This window comes from Danio rerio, chromosome 6 (assembly GCF_052040795.2).
Source record: "Danio rerio strain M-AB ecotype USA chromosome 6, GRCz13ab, whole genome shotgun sequence".
Lineage (NCBI taxonomy): Eukaryota > Metazoa > Chordata > Actinopteri > Cypriniformes > Danionidae > Danio > Danio rerio.
In genome coordinates, this window is record NC_141026.1 from 53,626,242 (window position 1) to 53,644,241 (window position 18,000).

The window sequence follows — 18,000 nt, forward strand, 5'->3', positions numbered from 1 at the left end:
ACTGGGTCACTGCTAACGTTTTAATTATTCTTTGAACAGATTATTGACAGGGCGTGATCATCCTTTCATTATCACACACGGTGTGTTTTTTAACCTGCTTTCTTTTTCTTTTTCTTACAGTTATTTTTGTTAATATAGTTTAATTATCATCCTTTACTATAACATTGCTTTAATATGAGATTAACTCCCCATTTATGTGTAGCAACTGCTGATCTGGGACCTTTAGCCAGGACAGATTACTGTGCATATTTTGTGCATACATGACAATTATTCTTTTTAAATGTCAATTAAAAAAAAAAAAAAGTTTTGTTGAATAAAAAGTACATGTTTGCTGCTATATTTTGCTTGTTTGGACACTTTTAAAATGTGTGGCTAAGAAATAATTTTTTTTTTGGTGTGGTCAGAGATAAATTTGGTAAATCCTTAATTTTGAGCCCTAAAAAAAGTCATGTGAGATAAAAACTAATTGCAATGCGACACAACTCATTTGCTTATGCACATTGAGCGAGCTCATACACAACACACACAAAAAGTGAAATGAATGAGGAGGCATGTGGACAAAACACAACATCTAAATCAAGTCATTTTAGCATGTCAAAGTCACATTTGTTCATATAAAATATATTTTCCAGGGTTTAATATCAGTTTCACTGGCTGGTACAAATACAACACACTAAAGACAAACATTTTATTTCATTTTATATGCCAACGAGTAAGTCTAATACAAACTACCATTCAGTTTTCTATTATATATCCCTTATTTTTACACTATGTATTCACAAGTATACATTAGTCTCTGCTCTACTGCATGGAGTTTTCAGTCTGTTTCTTAATTATACATATAAGACTCACCGAATGCTTCACCACATCTGCCCAATCAGGAGCCACAGAGTATTCTGAGTTTGCATCCAACCACCGGGAGAGCTCTTTAATGGCTGGAGCCATAGCACCCCCAAGCTGCAACCAGTGGAATTGTGGCGTTACAGTGAAATAAAATCAACCCCAACAAAATACATTAAAATGTTTGCAAGTATATGTATATGCATGTTTCGGTTACCCTGCGGCCTGTGTTTCTGTGCACTACTGGGACTCTCTCCTCCCCAGTTAGAGAGTTTACATCCAGCTTACTGGGGTCTTTACAGCGATGTCTTCTCTGTTTCGGACGATCCAAAAAACTGTGCAACATGCCTGCATTTTGAGACTAGGACAGACAAACAATATATATTAAATATTAAAAGTTAATTACAATATCCAGTTGAAGTCAGAATTATTAGCACTCCTGAATTATTAGCCCCCAGTATATTTTTTTCCAAGATTTATTTCAACACATTACTAATAACTGATTTGTTTTATCTAAGCCATGATGACAGGACATAATATTTTACAAGGCATTTTTCGAGGGATGGATTCGGATTTTTGCCTTCTAATCTGTCCCAGCATGGATCAACATTTATCCATTTCCTCATTACTTTATTAGCATGATAATTTGAACTATGAATAAAGTCAACAAATTGCTTAACATAAGAATGTTCAGTGCGTTTACCTGTCTCTTTGTAACTCTATTTTCAGGAGCTATCAAATTAGGTCAGAGGTCATAGAGACCCCGAGTGGTAATGAAGGGCTTGATGATTGAAAACAACTGTACAACTGTTTACCTATTTGTATTGCTATGTGGTATTATTGTCTAAAGGAATCATCATCATCATCATTTTCATCAGCTTATCCGGGGCTGGGTCGCGGGGGCAGCTGTCTTAGGAGAGAACTCCAGACTTCCCTCTCCCCAGACACTTCCTCCAGCTTCTCCCGGGGGATCCCGAGGCGTTCCCAGGCCAGGCGAGAGACATAGTCCCTCCAGCGTGTCCTGAGTCTTCCCCGATGCCTCCTCCCGGTGGGACATGCTTGGAACACCTCCCTAGGTAGGCGTCCTGGAGGCATCTAAAACAGATTACCAAGCCACCTCAGCTGACTTCTCTCGATGTGGAGGAGCAGTGGCTCTACTCCGAGCGCCTCCCGGGTGACAGAGCTCCTCACCCTGTCTATAAGTGTGCGCCCTGCCACCCTACGAAGAAAACTCAATTCAGCTGCTTGTATCCAAAATGTTGTCCTTTCGGTTGTGACCCAAAGCTCATGACCATAGGTGAGAGTAGGAACATAGATTGACCGGTAAATCTAGAGCTTTGCCTTTTGGCTCAGCTCCTTCTTCTTCCTTCTTTCATAACAGACCGGTACATTGACCGAATTACTGCTGCCACTACACCGATCCGCCTGTCAATCTCACGCTCCATTCTTCCCTCACTCGTGAACAAGACCCCAAGATACTTGAACTCCTCCACCTGGGGTAAGGACTTTCCTCCAACCTGGAGATGGCAAACCACTTTTTTTTTTTTTTAAGTGATTTTGATATTATTATTATGTGTAAATTCTGTTTAAAGCGATTTCACTTTTTTTTCAAGATAGACTTGGGTAGTAAGGATATAACTGCCTGAATGTAGATTATACCGGTTTTTAACCAAATTTGATAAAGACGGCTGAGAGTACACTCAGTCTTAGGTAAGAAACAGATTGTACTTTAAGTGTGTGTGTTCTATTTGATTGTAGATCCTTTTCACTGGTCTGGGATCAGCTCTGAACAGTTTAGTGGATGTCTGACGTTTATATGATTAGGAACTCATTGTGAGTGTTGAAGCTGGCTTCTGCTGATGAAACTGCAAACTATCTTCAGTACCGTATTTCGGATGAGACGTTAAGCCGAGGTCCAGACTCTCTGTGGTCAATAAAGTATCTCAGGATGTCTTTCGAAAAAGAGTAGGGGTTTAACCCCGGCATCCTGGCAAAAATTTGCCCACTGGCCTCTGTCCATCATGGCCTCTTAACCATCCCCATCCTTCATCACTCAGTTGGTGAGTGGTCTGGCGCAATATTGCTGCCGTCACGTCATCCAGGTGGATGCTGCACACTGGTGGTGGATGAGGAGATTCCCCCAATGTGTAAAGTGCTATGAGTGTCTAGAAAAGTGCTATATAAATGTAAGGAATTTTTATTATTTTTAGTAAACTTTATTTATTTATTGTACTCTTCTTTATCTGACAGATTGGTCATTCTTTGGGTTAAAAATGTAAATAATACCTACACAAGACACTAGCATTCAGCTTAAAGTGACATTCTAAGGCTTAACTAGGGTAATTAGGTTAATTAGGCAAATCATTGTATAATAATGGATTGTTCTTCAGACAATCTGAAAAAATATAGCTTAAAGGGGCTAATAAAATTTACCTTAAAATGTAAAAAAAAAAAATAATAAAAACTGCTTTTATTCTAGTCGAAATAAAACAAATAAGACTTTCTCCAGAAAAAAATATATTATAGGAAATACTGGGAATAATTCCTTACTCTGTTAAACAACATTTGGTAAATATTTGGAAAAAAAAAAAAAAAAAAAAAAAAAATCACAGGAGGGCTAATAATTTTGACTTCAACTGTATATGTATTTTTAACGCATAAAAAACAGCTAATATATCAATATAGCCAATGTAAAACTGCATTTCATGCATAATAGTAAATAGTAACTAACAGTAAAGTGAAGTACCAGCACATGATATTAATGATATAACAAGCATAATATTAAAATATAGATCGTGTAAAATATGAAATAAAGTGCATGAATTTATGTTATGACTTGCTTATAAATGTAAAAAAAAATACTTCCAGTTCTAATTGTGAAACAGACTAACCGCTGGAAAAGCAGAAAGCTCCATGTTATAGTTGGGGTTCTGTCGGAGCCATTCCATCAGACCTTTGTTGGCCGTTTCCCTGTCCACGCTCGCACTGAGAGTCTCTGTGGCCGCTGCAGCAGCGGGAGAGGGTGTTGCAGAGTGACTAGAAAGTGTAGTCGGGGTGGCTGGAGGACATTCAGACTGGGAGGATGTGGAGGACACAACCGGGTGGCTGATACTCTCTGCCCCGCTCTGTTGATGTAAGAACAAACAGAACAGACGCCATTGATAAAATTAAGTATGATAAAAACTTTGCACGTTATGCTTAAAAATAATGATTACTATTATGTATATTGTTTTTAACTAATTTAGTATTGATTAATAGTACTTAATTTTTTTGCAGGTCCATAGCTAGCTTATTGAAAAGGGTGGTTCTTTTTATTTTTTTTTCTGCAGTTATTTTCTGTTTATTGATGAGATTTAAATCCTGTATTTTAGTGACATTTTAAGCACTAATTTTGCTGGATCAGCTTATCGGATGGTGATCACAACCACATTTTCTGATGTACCGAAAATATTTCCAACAATTTTGTTAAAATGTTTATCATAGTACTACAAGGTATTTATTTACAAATGTAGATTTAAACCAGAGATGGCCAAACTAGGGCCTGCGATCCAAAAGTGGCCCATGGTAGCCTTTTGTTTTGAGAAAAACACAGAAGCGGCTGCACAGAAGTGTGCAGATAGATGAACATAATAACACCCACTGTACATTTACAGTTGAAGTCAGAATTATTAGCCCCCTTTAGATTTTTATTTTCTTTTTTAAATATTTCCTAAATGATGTTTAACAGAGCAATGACATTTTTACAGTATTTCTGATAATATTTTTTCGTCTGGAGAAAGTCTTATTTGTTTTATTGCAGCTAGAATAAAAGCAGTTCTTAATTTTTTAAAAAACATTTTTGGGACATTTTTTCTACAGAACAAACCATCGTTATACAATAACTTGCCTAATTACCCTAACCTGCCTAGTTCACCTTATTAACCTAGTTAAGCCTTTAAATGTCACTTTAAGCTGTACAGAAGTGTCTTGAAAAATATCCAGTAAAATATTATTTTACTGTCATCATGACAAAAATAAAATAAATCTGTTATTAGAAATAAGTTTTTAAAACTATTATGCTTAGAAATATGCTTAAACAATCTTCCCTCCATTAAACAGAAATTGGGGAAAAAATAAACAGGGGCGCTAATAATACAGGGGGACTAATAATGCTGACTTCAACTGTACATTTGTCATTATGTTAATCTATCTGCACACTTCTGATTATTAATAGCAACCTGTACATATATTCACTTATTGTAAATATCTGTTCATAGCTAATACAACCTGTATACAATGTTCATAGTACATCCATATGTAAATATCACCATAGTTTTTCTATAACTGCACTTTATAACTTATACCTGTATCCTGCACTTGCTGCTACTGCACTGCTGGTTAGACCTAAACTGCATTTCGTTGCATTGTACTTGTACATGTGTAATGACAATAAAGTTGAATCTAATCTAATCTGATCTATTTGGCCTGCCATCCCATACGACAAAAGAGGAAGAACGATGGGCATTGGGCATGCGGATTAGAGATTGTCATTTCAAATTTTATGTAACCCTTTTGTTTGTTAGTTTTATTTTTAAAAGCTGACTGAAATTAAATGTTTCAATTAAATATTGTAAATTAATCAGATTTAGTTTAAATGTATATACTGTCACCTGATGGATAGAGGATTTCGTAAGCAAATCAAGGCGAAGGCAGATTCTGCTAGACTAGTGTATTCAGCATTGAACTCCACTGTTCACTTTTATGTTGTTATTGCAATAAGTGATTGTTTTAAAAGTTATACTGCATTAGTTAATACGAATTAAAGTAATGTTTTTTATTTTTATTTTTAAATATCATGAAATAAATGAGGAAAATACCCAAGTCAACTTTAAGATAACATACTTTGGTATATTTACCTTGGGCCCACGGCTCATAATAATATCATAATAATGATTTGTATTTGGCCCTTTATACGAAAAAGTTTGGGCACCCCTGATTTAAACCATACATTTTTACAGTTTTATAATAAATGTTGTGAGATTAGCATTTTAAATAAAAACAATTGAATAAAGAAATATGAAAAAGATACTGTATTTGTAAAACTCGAATTTATTATCATCCATTATTATAATTGTTTTAAATATATAGGAATCTGGTTAAACTTAAAACTGTAGTCTATAGGCAAAAAACAAACTGGCCAGCTCATTCAACTTTCCTCAGTCAGAATTTGGCCATTTAACTAATTAAAAATGTAATTGGTTTTAAAGTCTTCTTCTATCTGTACTTTTCACAGTTTATGATGGCAAAGCAGTCAAAAATGGGACAATTGAACACATGTAGAGGCTAAATTCTGGCTTTTGTCTGTGGAGGATGGGTCTTATGAATCGCCTGAAACCTCCCTGTCTGCGGGCCAGTTTAGTGTCAAATTAGAATCAAAGCGTATATGCATATTAGCAAGACTAGAGTTTAAACTGAAAGCTTCATTTAAAGTTTACACAAAACTGAAAATTCTGTCATCATTTACTCACCCTTCACTTTTCATGTTTGAGTTCTTTCTTCTGTTAAACACAACAAAAGATATCTTGAAAAAAGCTGGAAACCGGTAACCATTGACTTCCATTGTATTTGTTTTTCCTACTATGCAAGTCAATTGTTGGAAGTTTTTTTCTAAATATCTTCCTTTAAGATAACTCAAACAGGTCTGTAACCACTTTAATGTGTGTAAATTAACTATAAAAGTAAAATAAAATAAGTAAAAAAAAAATAAGTAGAATCTTTTAAAGAATTTAAAGTATCTCAAAAGTTTTTTTTAGAATTGCCTATTTGTGAAGTGAGGTGTTTGTGTATTTTACAATCAGTTTTATATTTACAAATGTAAATTATTTTACAACAAATAAATCGCTTTATATATATATATATATATATATATATATATATATATATATATATATATATATATATATATATATATATATATATACAGGTGAATTGGGTAGGCTAAATTGTCCGTAGTGTATGAGTGTGTGTGTGGATATTTTTTTTTTTACCCTGCGTAAAAACTTGCTGGATAAGTTGGCGGTTCATTCCGGGATGAACTAAATGGATTACTAAAGGGACTTGTAAAATGAATGAATGAATGAATATATATATAAATATATAATTTTTATCTTCTGCAAGACTGTTTTTCCTGCTATTCTTGTATTTAAGTATAAAACACTTTGAGAATTATGTTTTAAAGGCACTATTCAAAAATGAAATATTATTGCTATTATTATTATTATTATTATTTTAATTATTAAATTTAAATTTTTGTGCAAACTATTCCTTTATAAATTACAAAAAAAGACTTTAAAAGTTCTTACACATTTATATTTTATGAAAGTATCTTAATCATAATTTCTATTGTTCACTTCACCATCCAATAAAAAGCTTAAAAAAACATAAACGTTTGATAGCGAATTATCATTTATTTGTATATTTCTTACTTGGCAACCTGGTTTAGATAACATATAGAAGTTATGTTTCAGTTATTTAAGAAGAGTAGAACTTTTCCTTTTCCTATATATATTCATTTTTCTTCCTCTTAGTCCCTTTATTAATACAGGGTCGCCACAGCGGAATGAACCTCCAACTTATCCAGCATTTGTTTTATTTGTTTTCATTCACACACTCATCCCCAATTCACCTACACAACATGTTTTTGTACATGGAAACCGGAGCACCCGGAGGAAACCCACATGAACACGGGAAGAACATGCAAACTCCACACAGAAACGCCAACTGACCCAGCCGGGGCTCGAACCAGCGACCTTCTTGCTGTGAGGCGATTGTGTTACTAACTTTGCCACAGAGCTACCCTATCTCTAACTTAATATTATTATTCATTTGTAATATAAAAATTTTTATTTGTTTTTTATTTTAATATTATTAATTTATTTTTATAGAACCTTAATGTATATGTGTGCAACAGTTTTTGTTTATTTGTTGTCTAAAAAAAAGGTAAAAGCTATTTGTACCGCATGTTTCATATCTAATATGTTAAAAAAATTTTTTTAAATAATAATTATATATATATATATATATATATATATATATATATTTATATTTATATATATATATATATATATATATATATATATATATATATATATTTATATATATATATATATATATATATATATATATAAATATATATATATATATATATATATATATATATATATATATATATATATATATAGAGAGAGAGAGAGAGAGAGAGAGAGAGAGAGAGAGAGAGAGAGAGAGAGAGAGAGAGAGAGAGAGAGAGAGAGAGAGAGAGAGAGAGAGAGTGTAAGAGATAGCAGCAGGCTCTTTTTTGTTTATACAAAGCTAAAATAACAGAAACATTTTCATTTTTGTGTGTGTTCTGCTGGATCTGTTTCAGTGATATGCAGCTCCACAAACCTGTTGTTCAGGCAAGTTGATGCTTCGTCCCTTTATAAAGCTGAGATCAGCAGTCTCCACATTTCTTCTTCGTCCTCTCCTCCTCCTCAACATCGAATCATCACGACGAAGACTGCCATTGACAATCTGCCCAGTGACCGGGTGAATCAGGCCAGCTTGCAAAATGCCAGCCATATCCAATCCCAGTGAGCCCTGTATGGAGCCTATCCCGGTTATCTTGTGGGCCGCTGACTGGACCGTGTGGCTCATATGACCGATTGGCCCACTGTCTCCACCAACTGTTAGCTCTGCTGGTTTCGAGAGGTCAATAGCGGCATCCTGCCAGCCATTAATGAGGAGAGCATTGGCACGATGAGAGACGCCAACCTGGATCTTATCTCCAAGATGGCTTGGTTTGGCAAGGACCTCTGCTTCAAATTCAAACCCACGTCTGGGACGCTTGAGCTCCGGGATAAAAGTTGGGGTCACCAACCGCTCCTGCTGAGACAAAAGATGTAAATCATATAAGTAAAACTAAGAAACAAGAAACAAACAGATATATTTTAAGAGCAGTTTTGCAATGAAACAAAGATAGAAAACCCATAGCAAGTTCATAAATGGTGTAATACTTTAAACTTAATTGTATGAATGAATAGGCTACCAATAAAAATAAACAAAACCTTGATGTTCATTAGATTTTTATAATATTTTAAATTATCAGACGAACAAATTTTATTTTAAAGGGAACCACAATATAGACACAAGCTAAATTATATTTCCAATAATATTTTCCATATATACACTTTATTAGGTAGTTTATTAGGTACACCTGTCCAACTGCTCGTTAACGCAAATGTCTGATCAGCCAATCACATGGCAGCAACTCAATGCATTTAGGCATGTAGACATGGTAAAGACGATCTGCTGCGGTTCAAACCGAGCGTCAGAATGGGGAAGAAAGGTGATTGAAGTGACTTTAAACATGCCATGGTTGTCCATCCTGCCTTCTATCAATAGTTCAGGCTGGTGTTGGTGGTGTAATGGTGTGGGGGATATTTTCTTGGCACACTTTGGGCCCATTAGTACCAATTGAGAATCGTGTCAGCGCCACAGCCTACCTGAGTATTGTTGCTGACATGTACATCCCTTTATGACCACAGTGTACCCATGTTCTGATGGCTACTTCCAGCAGGACAAAGCACCATGTCATAAAGCGCAATAGAGCGCCTTTGGAAAGTGGTGGAAGGTGGAGGTTTGAATAATGGATGTGCAACCGACAAATATGCAGCAACTGTGTGATGCTATCATGTCAACATAAACCAAAATCTCTGAGGAATATTTCCAGTACCTTGTTGAATCTATGCCATGATGGATTAAGGCAGTTCTAAAGGCAAAAATGGGTCCAACCCGGTAATAGTAAGATGTACCTATTAAAGTGGCCAGTCAGTGTATATTTATTCAGTTTTTTTGTTGTTGTAAAGATACGTAGAGTCATCATAGAAGAGATCTCTCATGTTTAAAACCTTGCAAAAGACAGGTTTATAATGCAGGTTTATAATAAATCTAAATGAAATATGGAGAATGGTAACTGTGATTGGGGAACTTTACACAATGTTAGAATGCATGTAGCTGAACAGCAGAATGATTACACTCTCAAATGCATGTAATTCATAAAAAAGCATATTATTTTACTAGTGTCTTACACCTACCTTTTGTATGTGGGGAACTGTGTGTGAGAGGTTGAAGTTAAGGCTCTGAGATATAGGCATTCTGTTAGGCAGAAATCCTGCCCTCTGGTGGGCACTGCTGGGCACGCATGTGTTGGCCAATGAAGTGGGAGATTCAAACTGTTGACTAGAGGAAGGCCACTTCCCCTTTAAGATAGTGTGGCAGATGCTGTCAATACGGTTGATGATTACTCTGTCCTGTAAAAAGACAAATCACAGTTTATAAAATAGTTCAAAATGCAGCAAGAGTGGATGTCTAGAAGTAGAAGTCACCGAATATACAGAAATATGTACAGAATATGCAAAATATATTTTTCAGTATAACTAAATAATGAAACAAGGAAAAAGGAAATCAAACAAACATAAACCATTCACTCATTTGATAATACCTTAGGCCACTCTGAGAAGGAGAAGAGTGCTTTCTCCTGTAGAAGCTGAGCAATGGTGGGTTCCCTTATTTCATGGACACTGTCTGCCATCTCACATATGGGCAGCGCAAAACGTGGTGAATCGACATCTCCCAATAACACTAAAAAACAAATCAGAATCACTCATGAAAATAAGTGAAACACACTAAATATAATTAACTTAGAAATGATTTACTTCTTGGATTTTCAGCATCTGTTTTGCTTTATATAAAAATACAGTGAGAAACAATTATGGTTCAGAATGTAATTTGACTAAAGTTGCTCAATTAAAAGTACTAAACATCATAAATCATTCCAGTTCCCTGAAAGACCTGATGGCAAACTGTTGAATTATTAGTTGGTAATGAGGCCACAACATCAATAGTTTTCAATAATTCAACAGTCAGGAGTCAATTATTTCACTTACATCATTGACTTTTTTTGTCTTTAAATAGCTTCCTCCTTAAAACTGCTATATATCTCTTTATGGTAGTAATCAAGTTTGCTTAAACAGCTAATATTTTTGGCCACAGCCATATCACTCAGCAGCCCAGGACCGGTTACTCACTGAAGCTTGCTTGCTCAGTATCTAGATGGGAGACCACATGGTAAAACTAGGTTGCTGTTGGAAGTGGTGTTAGAGAGGCCAGCAGGGGGCGCTCATCCTGTGGTCTGTGTGAGTCCTAATGCCCCAGTAAAAGTAAAGGGAACACTACACTGTCAGTGGGCGCCGTTTTTCGGATGAGATATTAAACCGAGGTCCTGACTCTCTGTGGTCATTAAAAATCCCATGGCACTTCTCGAAAAGAGTAGGGGTGTAACCCGGTATCCTGGACAAAAAGTCCCTCAATCTGCCCTAACGATCATGGCCTCCCAATCATCTCCATCCACCGAACTGGCTCTATCACTGTTTCTCCACTCCACCAATAGCCTGCCATTGTCCTGTGGCTGCAGTCGCATCATCCAAGTGGATGCTGCACACTGGTGGTGGTGTGGAGAGACCCCCTCATGATTATGAATTGCTTTGGGTGTATGGCCATACACGATAAGTGTTATATAAATACACATAACATTACATTACCTAACCTGTGCAAGCTCATCTGGTTTGTCGTATTGGACAATTTTGTTTATGGTCATACTTTTCCAGCAGCTGTCCATTAAGGTAAACACCATCTTGGCTATGAGACACTCTAGATTACCAGTTTAGTTTGTATCTAGTTTTCTCTGGTATGGTAAACCATCCAAGATGCAAAGTAAAACTGCACCAAAATTGTTCAACGTATATGAATTTACTATATATATGACTAACAGAATCAAGAACCAAACATAAAAATGACAGAAAGGTAGAAGGTCTGCAGTTTGAATACCTGGTGTCTTTGCACTTTCATCTTTTATCTTGTCTTTTATTTCCAAAGCTTCGGTTTGCTCAAGGTGAGGGGTCTGGGTAGTGCTATCAGGCTCAGGCTTCACTTCTGACACCATTGGATCCATTAGGAACTCTTGTTTTGGGACTACGTCAAGAACGGGAGATACAGAGGTGTCAGGTAAGGTAGTTGGAGATGACGGGAGTGAGGGAGGTAAAGGGTAATCTGCTGAAAGAGTAGTGTTGGTTAGATTGCAGTTTTCAATCGTATCTGATGGTTCTTTGCAGGTTTCTCCTGAAGGTTCTTCCATCAGCTGCTGCTCCACTGCATCTTGCTGAAACCCATCGCAAGGTTCCTGCAGAGTCTCATCACATGTCAAATCATAAGACTCCTCTAAAGGCACTTTTTCTGGCTCTCTTAGAGGCTTTTCGTAAGGTTCTTCCAAGGCCATCTCACAAGGATCTTTCAGGTCTCTTTCGATGGAATCGTCAAATGGCACCTTGCAGTCTTCCTTCTGAGATTCATCAAGACAGTTTTCACTTGGAGACTCTATTGAAGGCATATCATCTTGAGTGTCCTTTGTTTTCTGACTGTCTGGAGAAAGGTCCTCTTTCTCAAAATTGAACCCCATGCTTTCTGCTTCTTCTTCTGGACTGGGAACACAAGGTGTGATGTTGGAATCACTAAGCTTGTCCTCCTGCTCCTCACTAAGAGGATCTGCCTGGTCAAGACTCACATCTGGGAGTCCAAGAGGTGGTGGTGGGACATATTCAGGAAGACTGGCTGATAGATCTGTTTGATCCACAGAGGTCTCTCCAACATTAAGGTCTTTGAACAACATGAAGCTCGGTGCCAGCGGCTCAACAGGGTTGCTCTGAGAGTCTGAACTGGGCATGCTCAAGCAGTCGGTTAGTGTTTCATCTCCTTCTTGTCCGTCGTCTGGTTGAGGAGCATCCAAAAAGCTGGGTTCCAAAGCTTGTGCTCCCAAGATGGGATCAGCCTCATTGAACATGTCAGAGGTTTCAGCATGATCTGAGCTTTCCCATGGAGTCTGGAGTTCATCTAGTTCCACTGAAGGAGCCATTAACCCAGTCTCCTCTGAGGATCCTTGTTCTCCCACCAAAACATCACTGCGAAGTTTCCCAGCTATGGAGTCTGCCATGTCTCCCTGAGTCCCATTTAGCTCCCCTTGCACACCATATGAATTTAGCATATTTTGCCCACCAGTTGCAGAATTGAATGGGAATCCATTGAAGGCCTCTTTACCAGATTTGCCATGTAGTGTATCGGAAGTCAAGCCTTCATGTTGTAAAGAGCCCAACTCCAGAGAGTCATCCAATGGAGGGCAGTCCAAAAATCCTTCCCTGTTTCCTGCACCTATACCCAAGGAACTTCCAGGTTCTGATGCTTCACTGGACTGGTGATGCCCATGAGTATGGACAAGCTGTGTTGGCGTGTGGTGTGCAGGTGTGGGGTGATACTCCGGAGGTTGTGGGGATTGACAATGTCCAATGTTGGCATCATATAAGCAGCAATGATGGTGGGGCAATCCTGGGACTGGATATCTGTGGTTTTCTTTATGAACATAGTTCCGGTGGGCCTCCAGGAAGGATAGTTGGGGGTCATTGAGGATGTAGAAGTCAGTTCGACTCAAGCCATGCTTAGCAACACCAATGAGAAGATCACGGTCATGTTTACCACATTCCCACCAGACCGGCAAGTACAGACTTGGGCGACAAAGCTGCAGCCGTGCTCCCAGGAGAGGGTGGCGCAATACTTGCTCGCGGACCTTTCTCAAAAGCTCAATACGATATAATGTTCGGGCAGCTCGCTCTTCTGTAATAGGGTCCACAAATAATGAAGGATCAACATTGCCTATTTGAGATAAAAAAGTTGTGTATATGTTACAAGAAAATGAGCTTCTATTAATTCTACTAACTATGAAATAAGATCCATCTTACCTTCATCTTTTCTTGGTGGCAGTCTACATGCAGTGCGACACATTGAAACAAAGCTGTGGAAATATCTCTCTAAGCTTTCATCTGTTTTTCTCTCCAATCGAGCAAGAGCACGAAACTGGCTCCAGTCAAAGTTCTTCTTCTCTGGGTCATACACTACTCCAAATGAGGACACTGTACGGTAGAAGTCAGCCTGCTCACGACGTGTCCACCTGTTTTAAAGAAGATATGTGATTACAGTAAAACAAATCCTAAATATGCCTCAAACACTGAATTACCAGATTTTTTTGCACATACTATTAACCTCATACCTGTAACCCCTAACAATTTACCAATCAGGATGTGAACTAAAGGGGAGCTAGGGGGAGCACGGCTTCCCCAAATTAGGCATGGGCTCCCCTGAAAACATGATTTGTGAAATTTTGGGGGGTCTCAAAAAATACTGACAATGTGTTATTTTGACGTGCGGTTTCAGTATTGTGTAATCTGATCATGAATTATTTTGTGTAAAAGTGCAAAAATATCATTCACTCGTGCATGATGACTCACTTAAAAAAAAGACAACTACACATGCTGTTTTTGTCATGAGCATCAAGGTGTGGAGGTGCTGCGGAGCAAAGACTGACAGCCAGATGCTTTCATATGGATGCTGAGACACTACTTATTCATTTTCCGAAACAACTGATGTGACGTTGTGTTTTGTTTTACTTGCTTCCTACAGTAGGGCAATACAATGATCTTTTTCATTTTTAAACACCGAGACATTGCTGTAAACATGTTGGACAATTAAGCTTAAAGCAGGTAAACTTGATAAAACAGAACCCCTTTCATTGTTGTTTCTTTCATTTTCAAATTCACGATTATGTTTTACAGGAGTGTTACTGTTTTACAGTCCTTGGTGCCATCATCTTGATCTTATAGAGCGAATAGAAAAATGATAGGCTACATGACGAGGTTAATTATTTTGTTGTTAGGTGAAACATATTCGTGTTTGTTGATTTTATATAAATGAATGTATTGTTCTTCTCACAGAAGCACTGCAGGTAAAATTATACAATAATGTTCTGTTGTTTAGGCTGCTGTTGTTTGTACATGTAAAAATAAATACCTCAACAGATATTTTCAAGAGTCAAAGAAAGTTATTGATGGGAAAACAAGCAAAAGCAAACCAAAACTATCGTGGTGTTTTGCTCATGTAGCCTACTTTGTAATATTAGTTGCAATTATATAAATATTTGTTTTCCTTTGTGTTTTATAGCCTACATCATTGTGGCAAGGCATTCTCAAAATCAAAGTGACCCCCTCCCCCACCCCCGTTAGAAAAAAAACCGTGGCCCCCCCAAAGGCCACGATATAGTTCGAACACTGCTACCGATATAACACCAAAATACTATTCTTCCATTGTTCATCATGTCCTTGCAACATTTTTCAATGTTTAAATTGTTTTTCACCTTTTGTATTCAAGCCTGTGACCCTCATTAACTTTTAGCCATTTATTTTTATTTGTATTATAAAGTTGATTTAATATTTACTGCTATTAAATATGTGTAATGTCAAAACTACACAGTTTTGAAATCAACTAATAAGTATTATGAAAACACTGTATAATTAGTCTAGTTTCATGTTCACCTGACATCAATTAAAAACATATAGGCGGTGTTTACAAAAAACATGTAATGACATTTAAACAGCTAAACGGAGAGTAATTAAAATGTGGCATGGTCCTAAAACAACTTTGGCAGAATACTCAGAATGAAATACTGTACTAATTCTGTATTAAAGCTGATGCATTTAGCACAGATTTGCACACAGAAAAAAGCATAGCAGACTTTGATTTTATCTTGAACCAACATTAAATCACGTACCTTCTCTGCCACTCTAAAAAGAGCGGGTCCGGTTCAGTTGTGCAATGCCTGAATTCTCCAATTTGCCAGGCCACAGGTGCAATTCCCTCATGTAAGAGGAAATCATGGCGCAGCGGCTCACGGCGTGTGTAACGCTGATATGCAGTAATGAGACGCCGTAAACGTGCTGTGAGAGCTGAGCCTGCCGGCCACTGTATCCGCCCCTGCTCCATCAACTCTGCAGTTAGGTCGCCTGCGAGAGATGCTACAAAGCAACCTTTAAAAGAAAATGCTACTTTAGACTCAACCTAAAGTAAGCTCCTCATAAAATGGTCAAATTAGTTTTTGACAACTTCATATTGATGCCAATAAGATATGATGCCAATACCATATTATCACTTGCACTACATAGGTGAACAACTTTAAATCTATCAAAACAATTGTATATTTCTAGCATTTAAAGATTGATGGTGAATAATCGGCAGGCATCACATATGCTAAATTTAAAGACAGAATATAAGACAATGTATAGACCTTTTTCAGGGCTGCTGCATGGAGGGCGCCATAGCGACCAGCGTCTTCCGGTAGAATGCTAAAAAACTTCAGTTTACAGCGTGTACAACTGGTAATTTGCGCTCCGAAAATGGGTTTCAATAACGCTTTTAATGGATAACAGAGTTTTTTTGTGACACACAACTTAGAAATGTGTCTGTTAAAGCCGTTATAATGTCACATGTGGTTCAAGCGCGTCAGAAATAGGAGAAAAACGTTCTCCTAGTTCACGTGTCTGCCGTCAGAAATACAGTGTGTGTGTGCGTTCCCGGCCTGTCAGCTGTTAGCTCAGCGAGAGAGAGAGAGAGAGAGAGAGAGAGCAAACCAGAGTACTGACATGAAACTTAACAGGTATGAAAGTCGTGCAATTTACAAAAATGACCAATAAAAGTCTGTTATTGATCCTCTGCTGGCTGATTTGCTGTTCATTCTAATCGCGAGTCGTTTGTGTTTTATTTCGTGTGTTGTTTTTACCACAGTTTGTGTTTTTCTGTCATTTCGAAACGACACTAGCCTATATTTTCACTTTGTCACAGTTATTAAATTAGTGTGTCAGATGCACAGTACAGGCTACGTGTGTTTGTCAAACATTTTGTTGAATTATATTTGTTTGTGCTGGTTATATATTTTAAATAGAGAAAATGTTGACTTTAGCGATGACAAGGCTTCATTTAAATTGCAGAAGATGCCGTCTGACAACGAGGGGCAAATGCCTCACAGCAGCTGTTTTCCATCACATTAGACGCCATTTCTTTAAATGATCGGTCTAGGAGATGCTGCTGATGGACAACAGTATTAGTTCAAAGAGGATAAAAGCAGGTAAAATAGATTAAACTATCATTTCAAAGCTGTCCAAATGTGACTGTTTACACACATCAGCTGCCGACCGGATGTTCTTAGCATTCTCCTTGCGCATACACGCAAAGCATAATGGGTGATTTTGCGTTCCAAGAAAAAGGTCTATAAATGGCACAAAGTATCTGAAATCTAATCATGAGCACCTCTTAACATGCTGAAACAATTAACATTTAAGTTTTAGCTGCAACACTATTTAAATGGGTAAAGAACTCTTCAATACCTGTCACCATATTGTCATTTTTCGCAGTTTCATCTGACATGGGCTCCTCCTTTGAAAAAACAACAACAGTTTACTTAAAGAAACAGTCTAAGCATTTGATTAACACACTAAGCCTAATTATCTGTCATCACACTGATTTGACTTCCTTCTTTTTTACCTTGATCTCTACTTTCTCTTCTAATTCTTCAGACTTGACATGATTCTCCTCTTTGATTTCATCACTCTTGCTTATACTAAAAAAGAAGCAGCGTGTTTATTTCGTAATAGACATAAATAGACTACTATTAATGTCTACGCTGTTCAATTCAAAGGAAATTACCCATCAGGTGCATCTGAAGGAGTTTCTGCTCCACTTTGTTCTACTGTCAGTGCAGTGACATCAGGCATACCGACCCGCTCCAGGAAACACAGAGCTGGATCTGCACGCATGGCGTTATACCGCTCATACCCTACATGAAAAATTGTAATAAATGAAAGTCAAAATTAGCCATGTTTAAAACCATTTAAAAAATAAAATAGCTCATAAACATGCATCACATCTCTATGTATATGTATCTGCACAAAATTCCAATGGCTGAATACAAATGCACAAGAATTGCATTAGAAAACTGGGTGCAACAGTTACACCCATTCAGCTTTGATGATGTCTCACCATGTTTGTGCACTCCAATAAGCAGCGATTTATCCGCTTCTGCATCCCACCATATCGTGGGGATCTCAATGTAGTCGATATCAGGCAGAGTTACCTCTAGTTTACTGCAGAAAACAAACAGATCACTTTGCATTAAATCACCCGATGGTGACAACTATTTCAAGCAGAACTGAG

The 18,000-nt window shown here is 37.3% G+C and overlaps 1 protein-coding gene across 7 annotated transcripts in view; it reads right to left on the bottom strand.

The window, feature by feature from the left end:
• chd6 (chromodomain helicase DNA binding protein 6) overlaps positions 1–18,000 on the bottom strand; it is an 85,921-nt gene that overhangs the window by 6,756 nt on the left and 61,165 nt on the right. For 4 of the 7 annotated variants that reach the window (XM_087258007.1, XM_087258012.1, XM_087258009.1 and 1 more), the window contains 13 exons: positions 17,827–17,930; positions 17,494–17,623; positions 17,332–17,407; positions 17,175–17,223; positions 15,566–15,821; positions 13,704–13,912; positions 11,746–13,617; positions 10,361–10,500; positions 9,954–10,169; positions 8,266–8,745; positions 3,732–3,965; positions 1,058–1,201; positions 853–957 (listed from right to left, as the gene is read on the bottom strand). In XM_087258007.1, coding sequence (XP_087114133.1) covers positions 853–957; positions 1,058–1,201; positions 3,732–3,965; positions 8,266–8,745; positions 9,954–10,169; positions 10,361–10,500; positions 11,746–13,617; positions 13,704–13,912; positions 15,566–15,821; positions 17,175–17,223; positions 17,332–17,407; positions 17,494–17,623; positions 17,827–17,930 — 4,015 coding nt within the window. The remainder of the gene's footprint in view (positions 1–852; positions 958–1,057; positions 1,202–3,731; positions 3,966–8,265; positions 8,746–9,953; positions 10,170–10,360; positions 10,501–11,745; positions 13,618–13,703; positions 13,913–15,565; positions 15,822–17,174; positions 17,224–17,331; positions 17,408–17,493; positions 17,624–17,826; positions 17,931–18,000) is intronic. The other 3 variants (XM_087258008.1, XM_087258013.1, XM_087258011.1) reach the window with 1 other exon arrangement.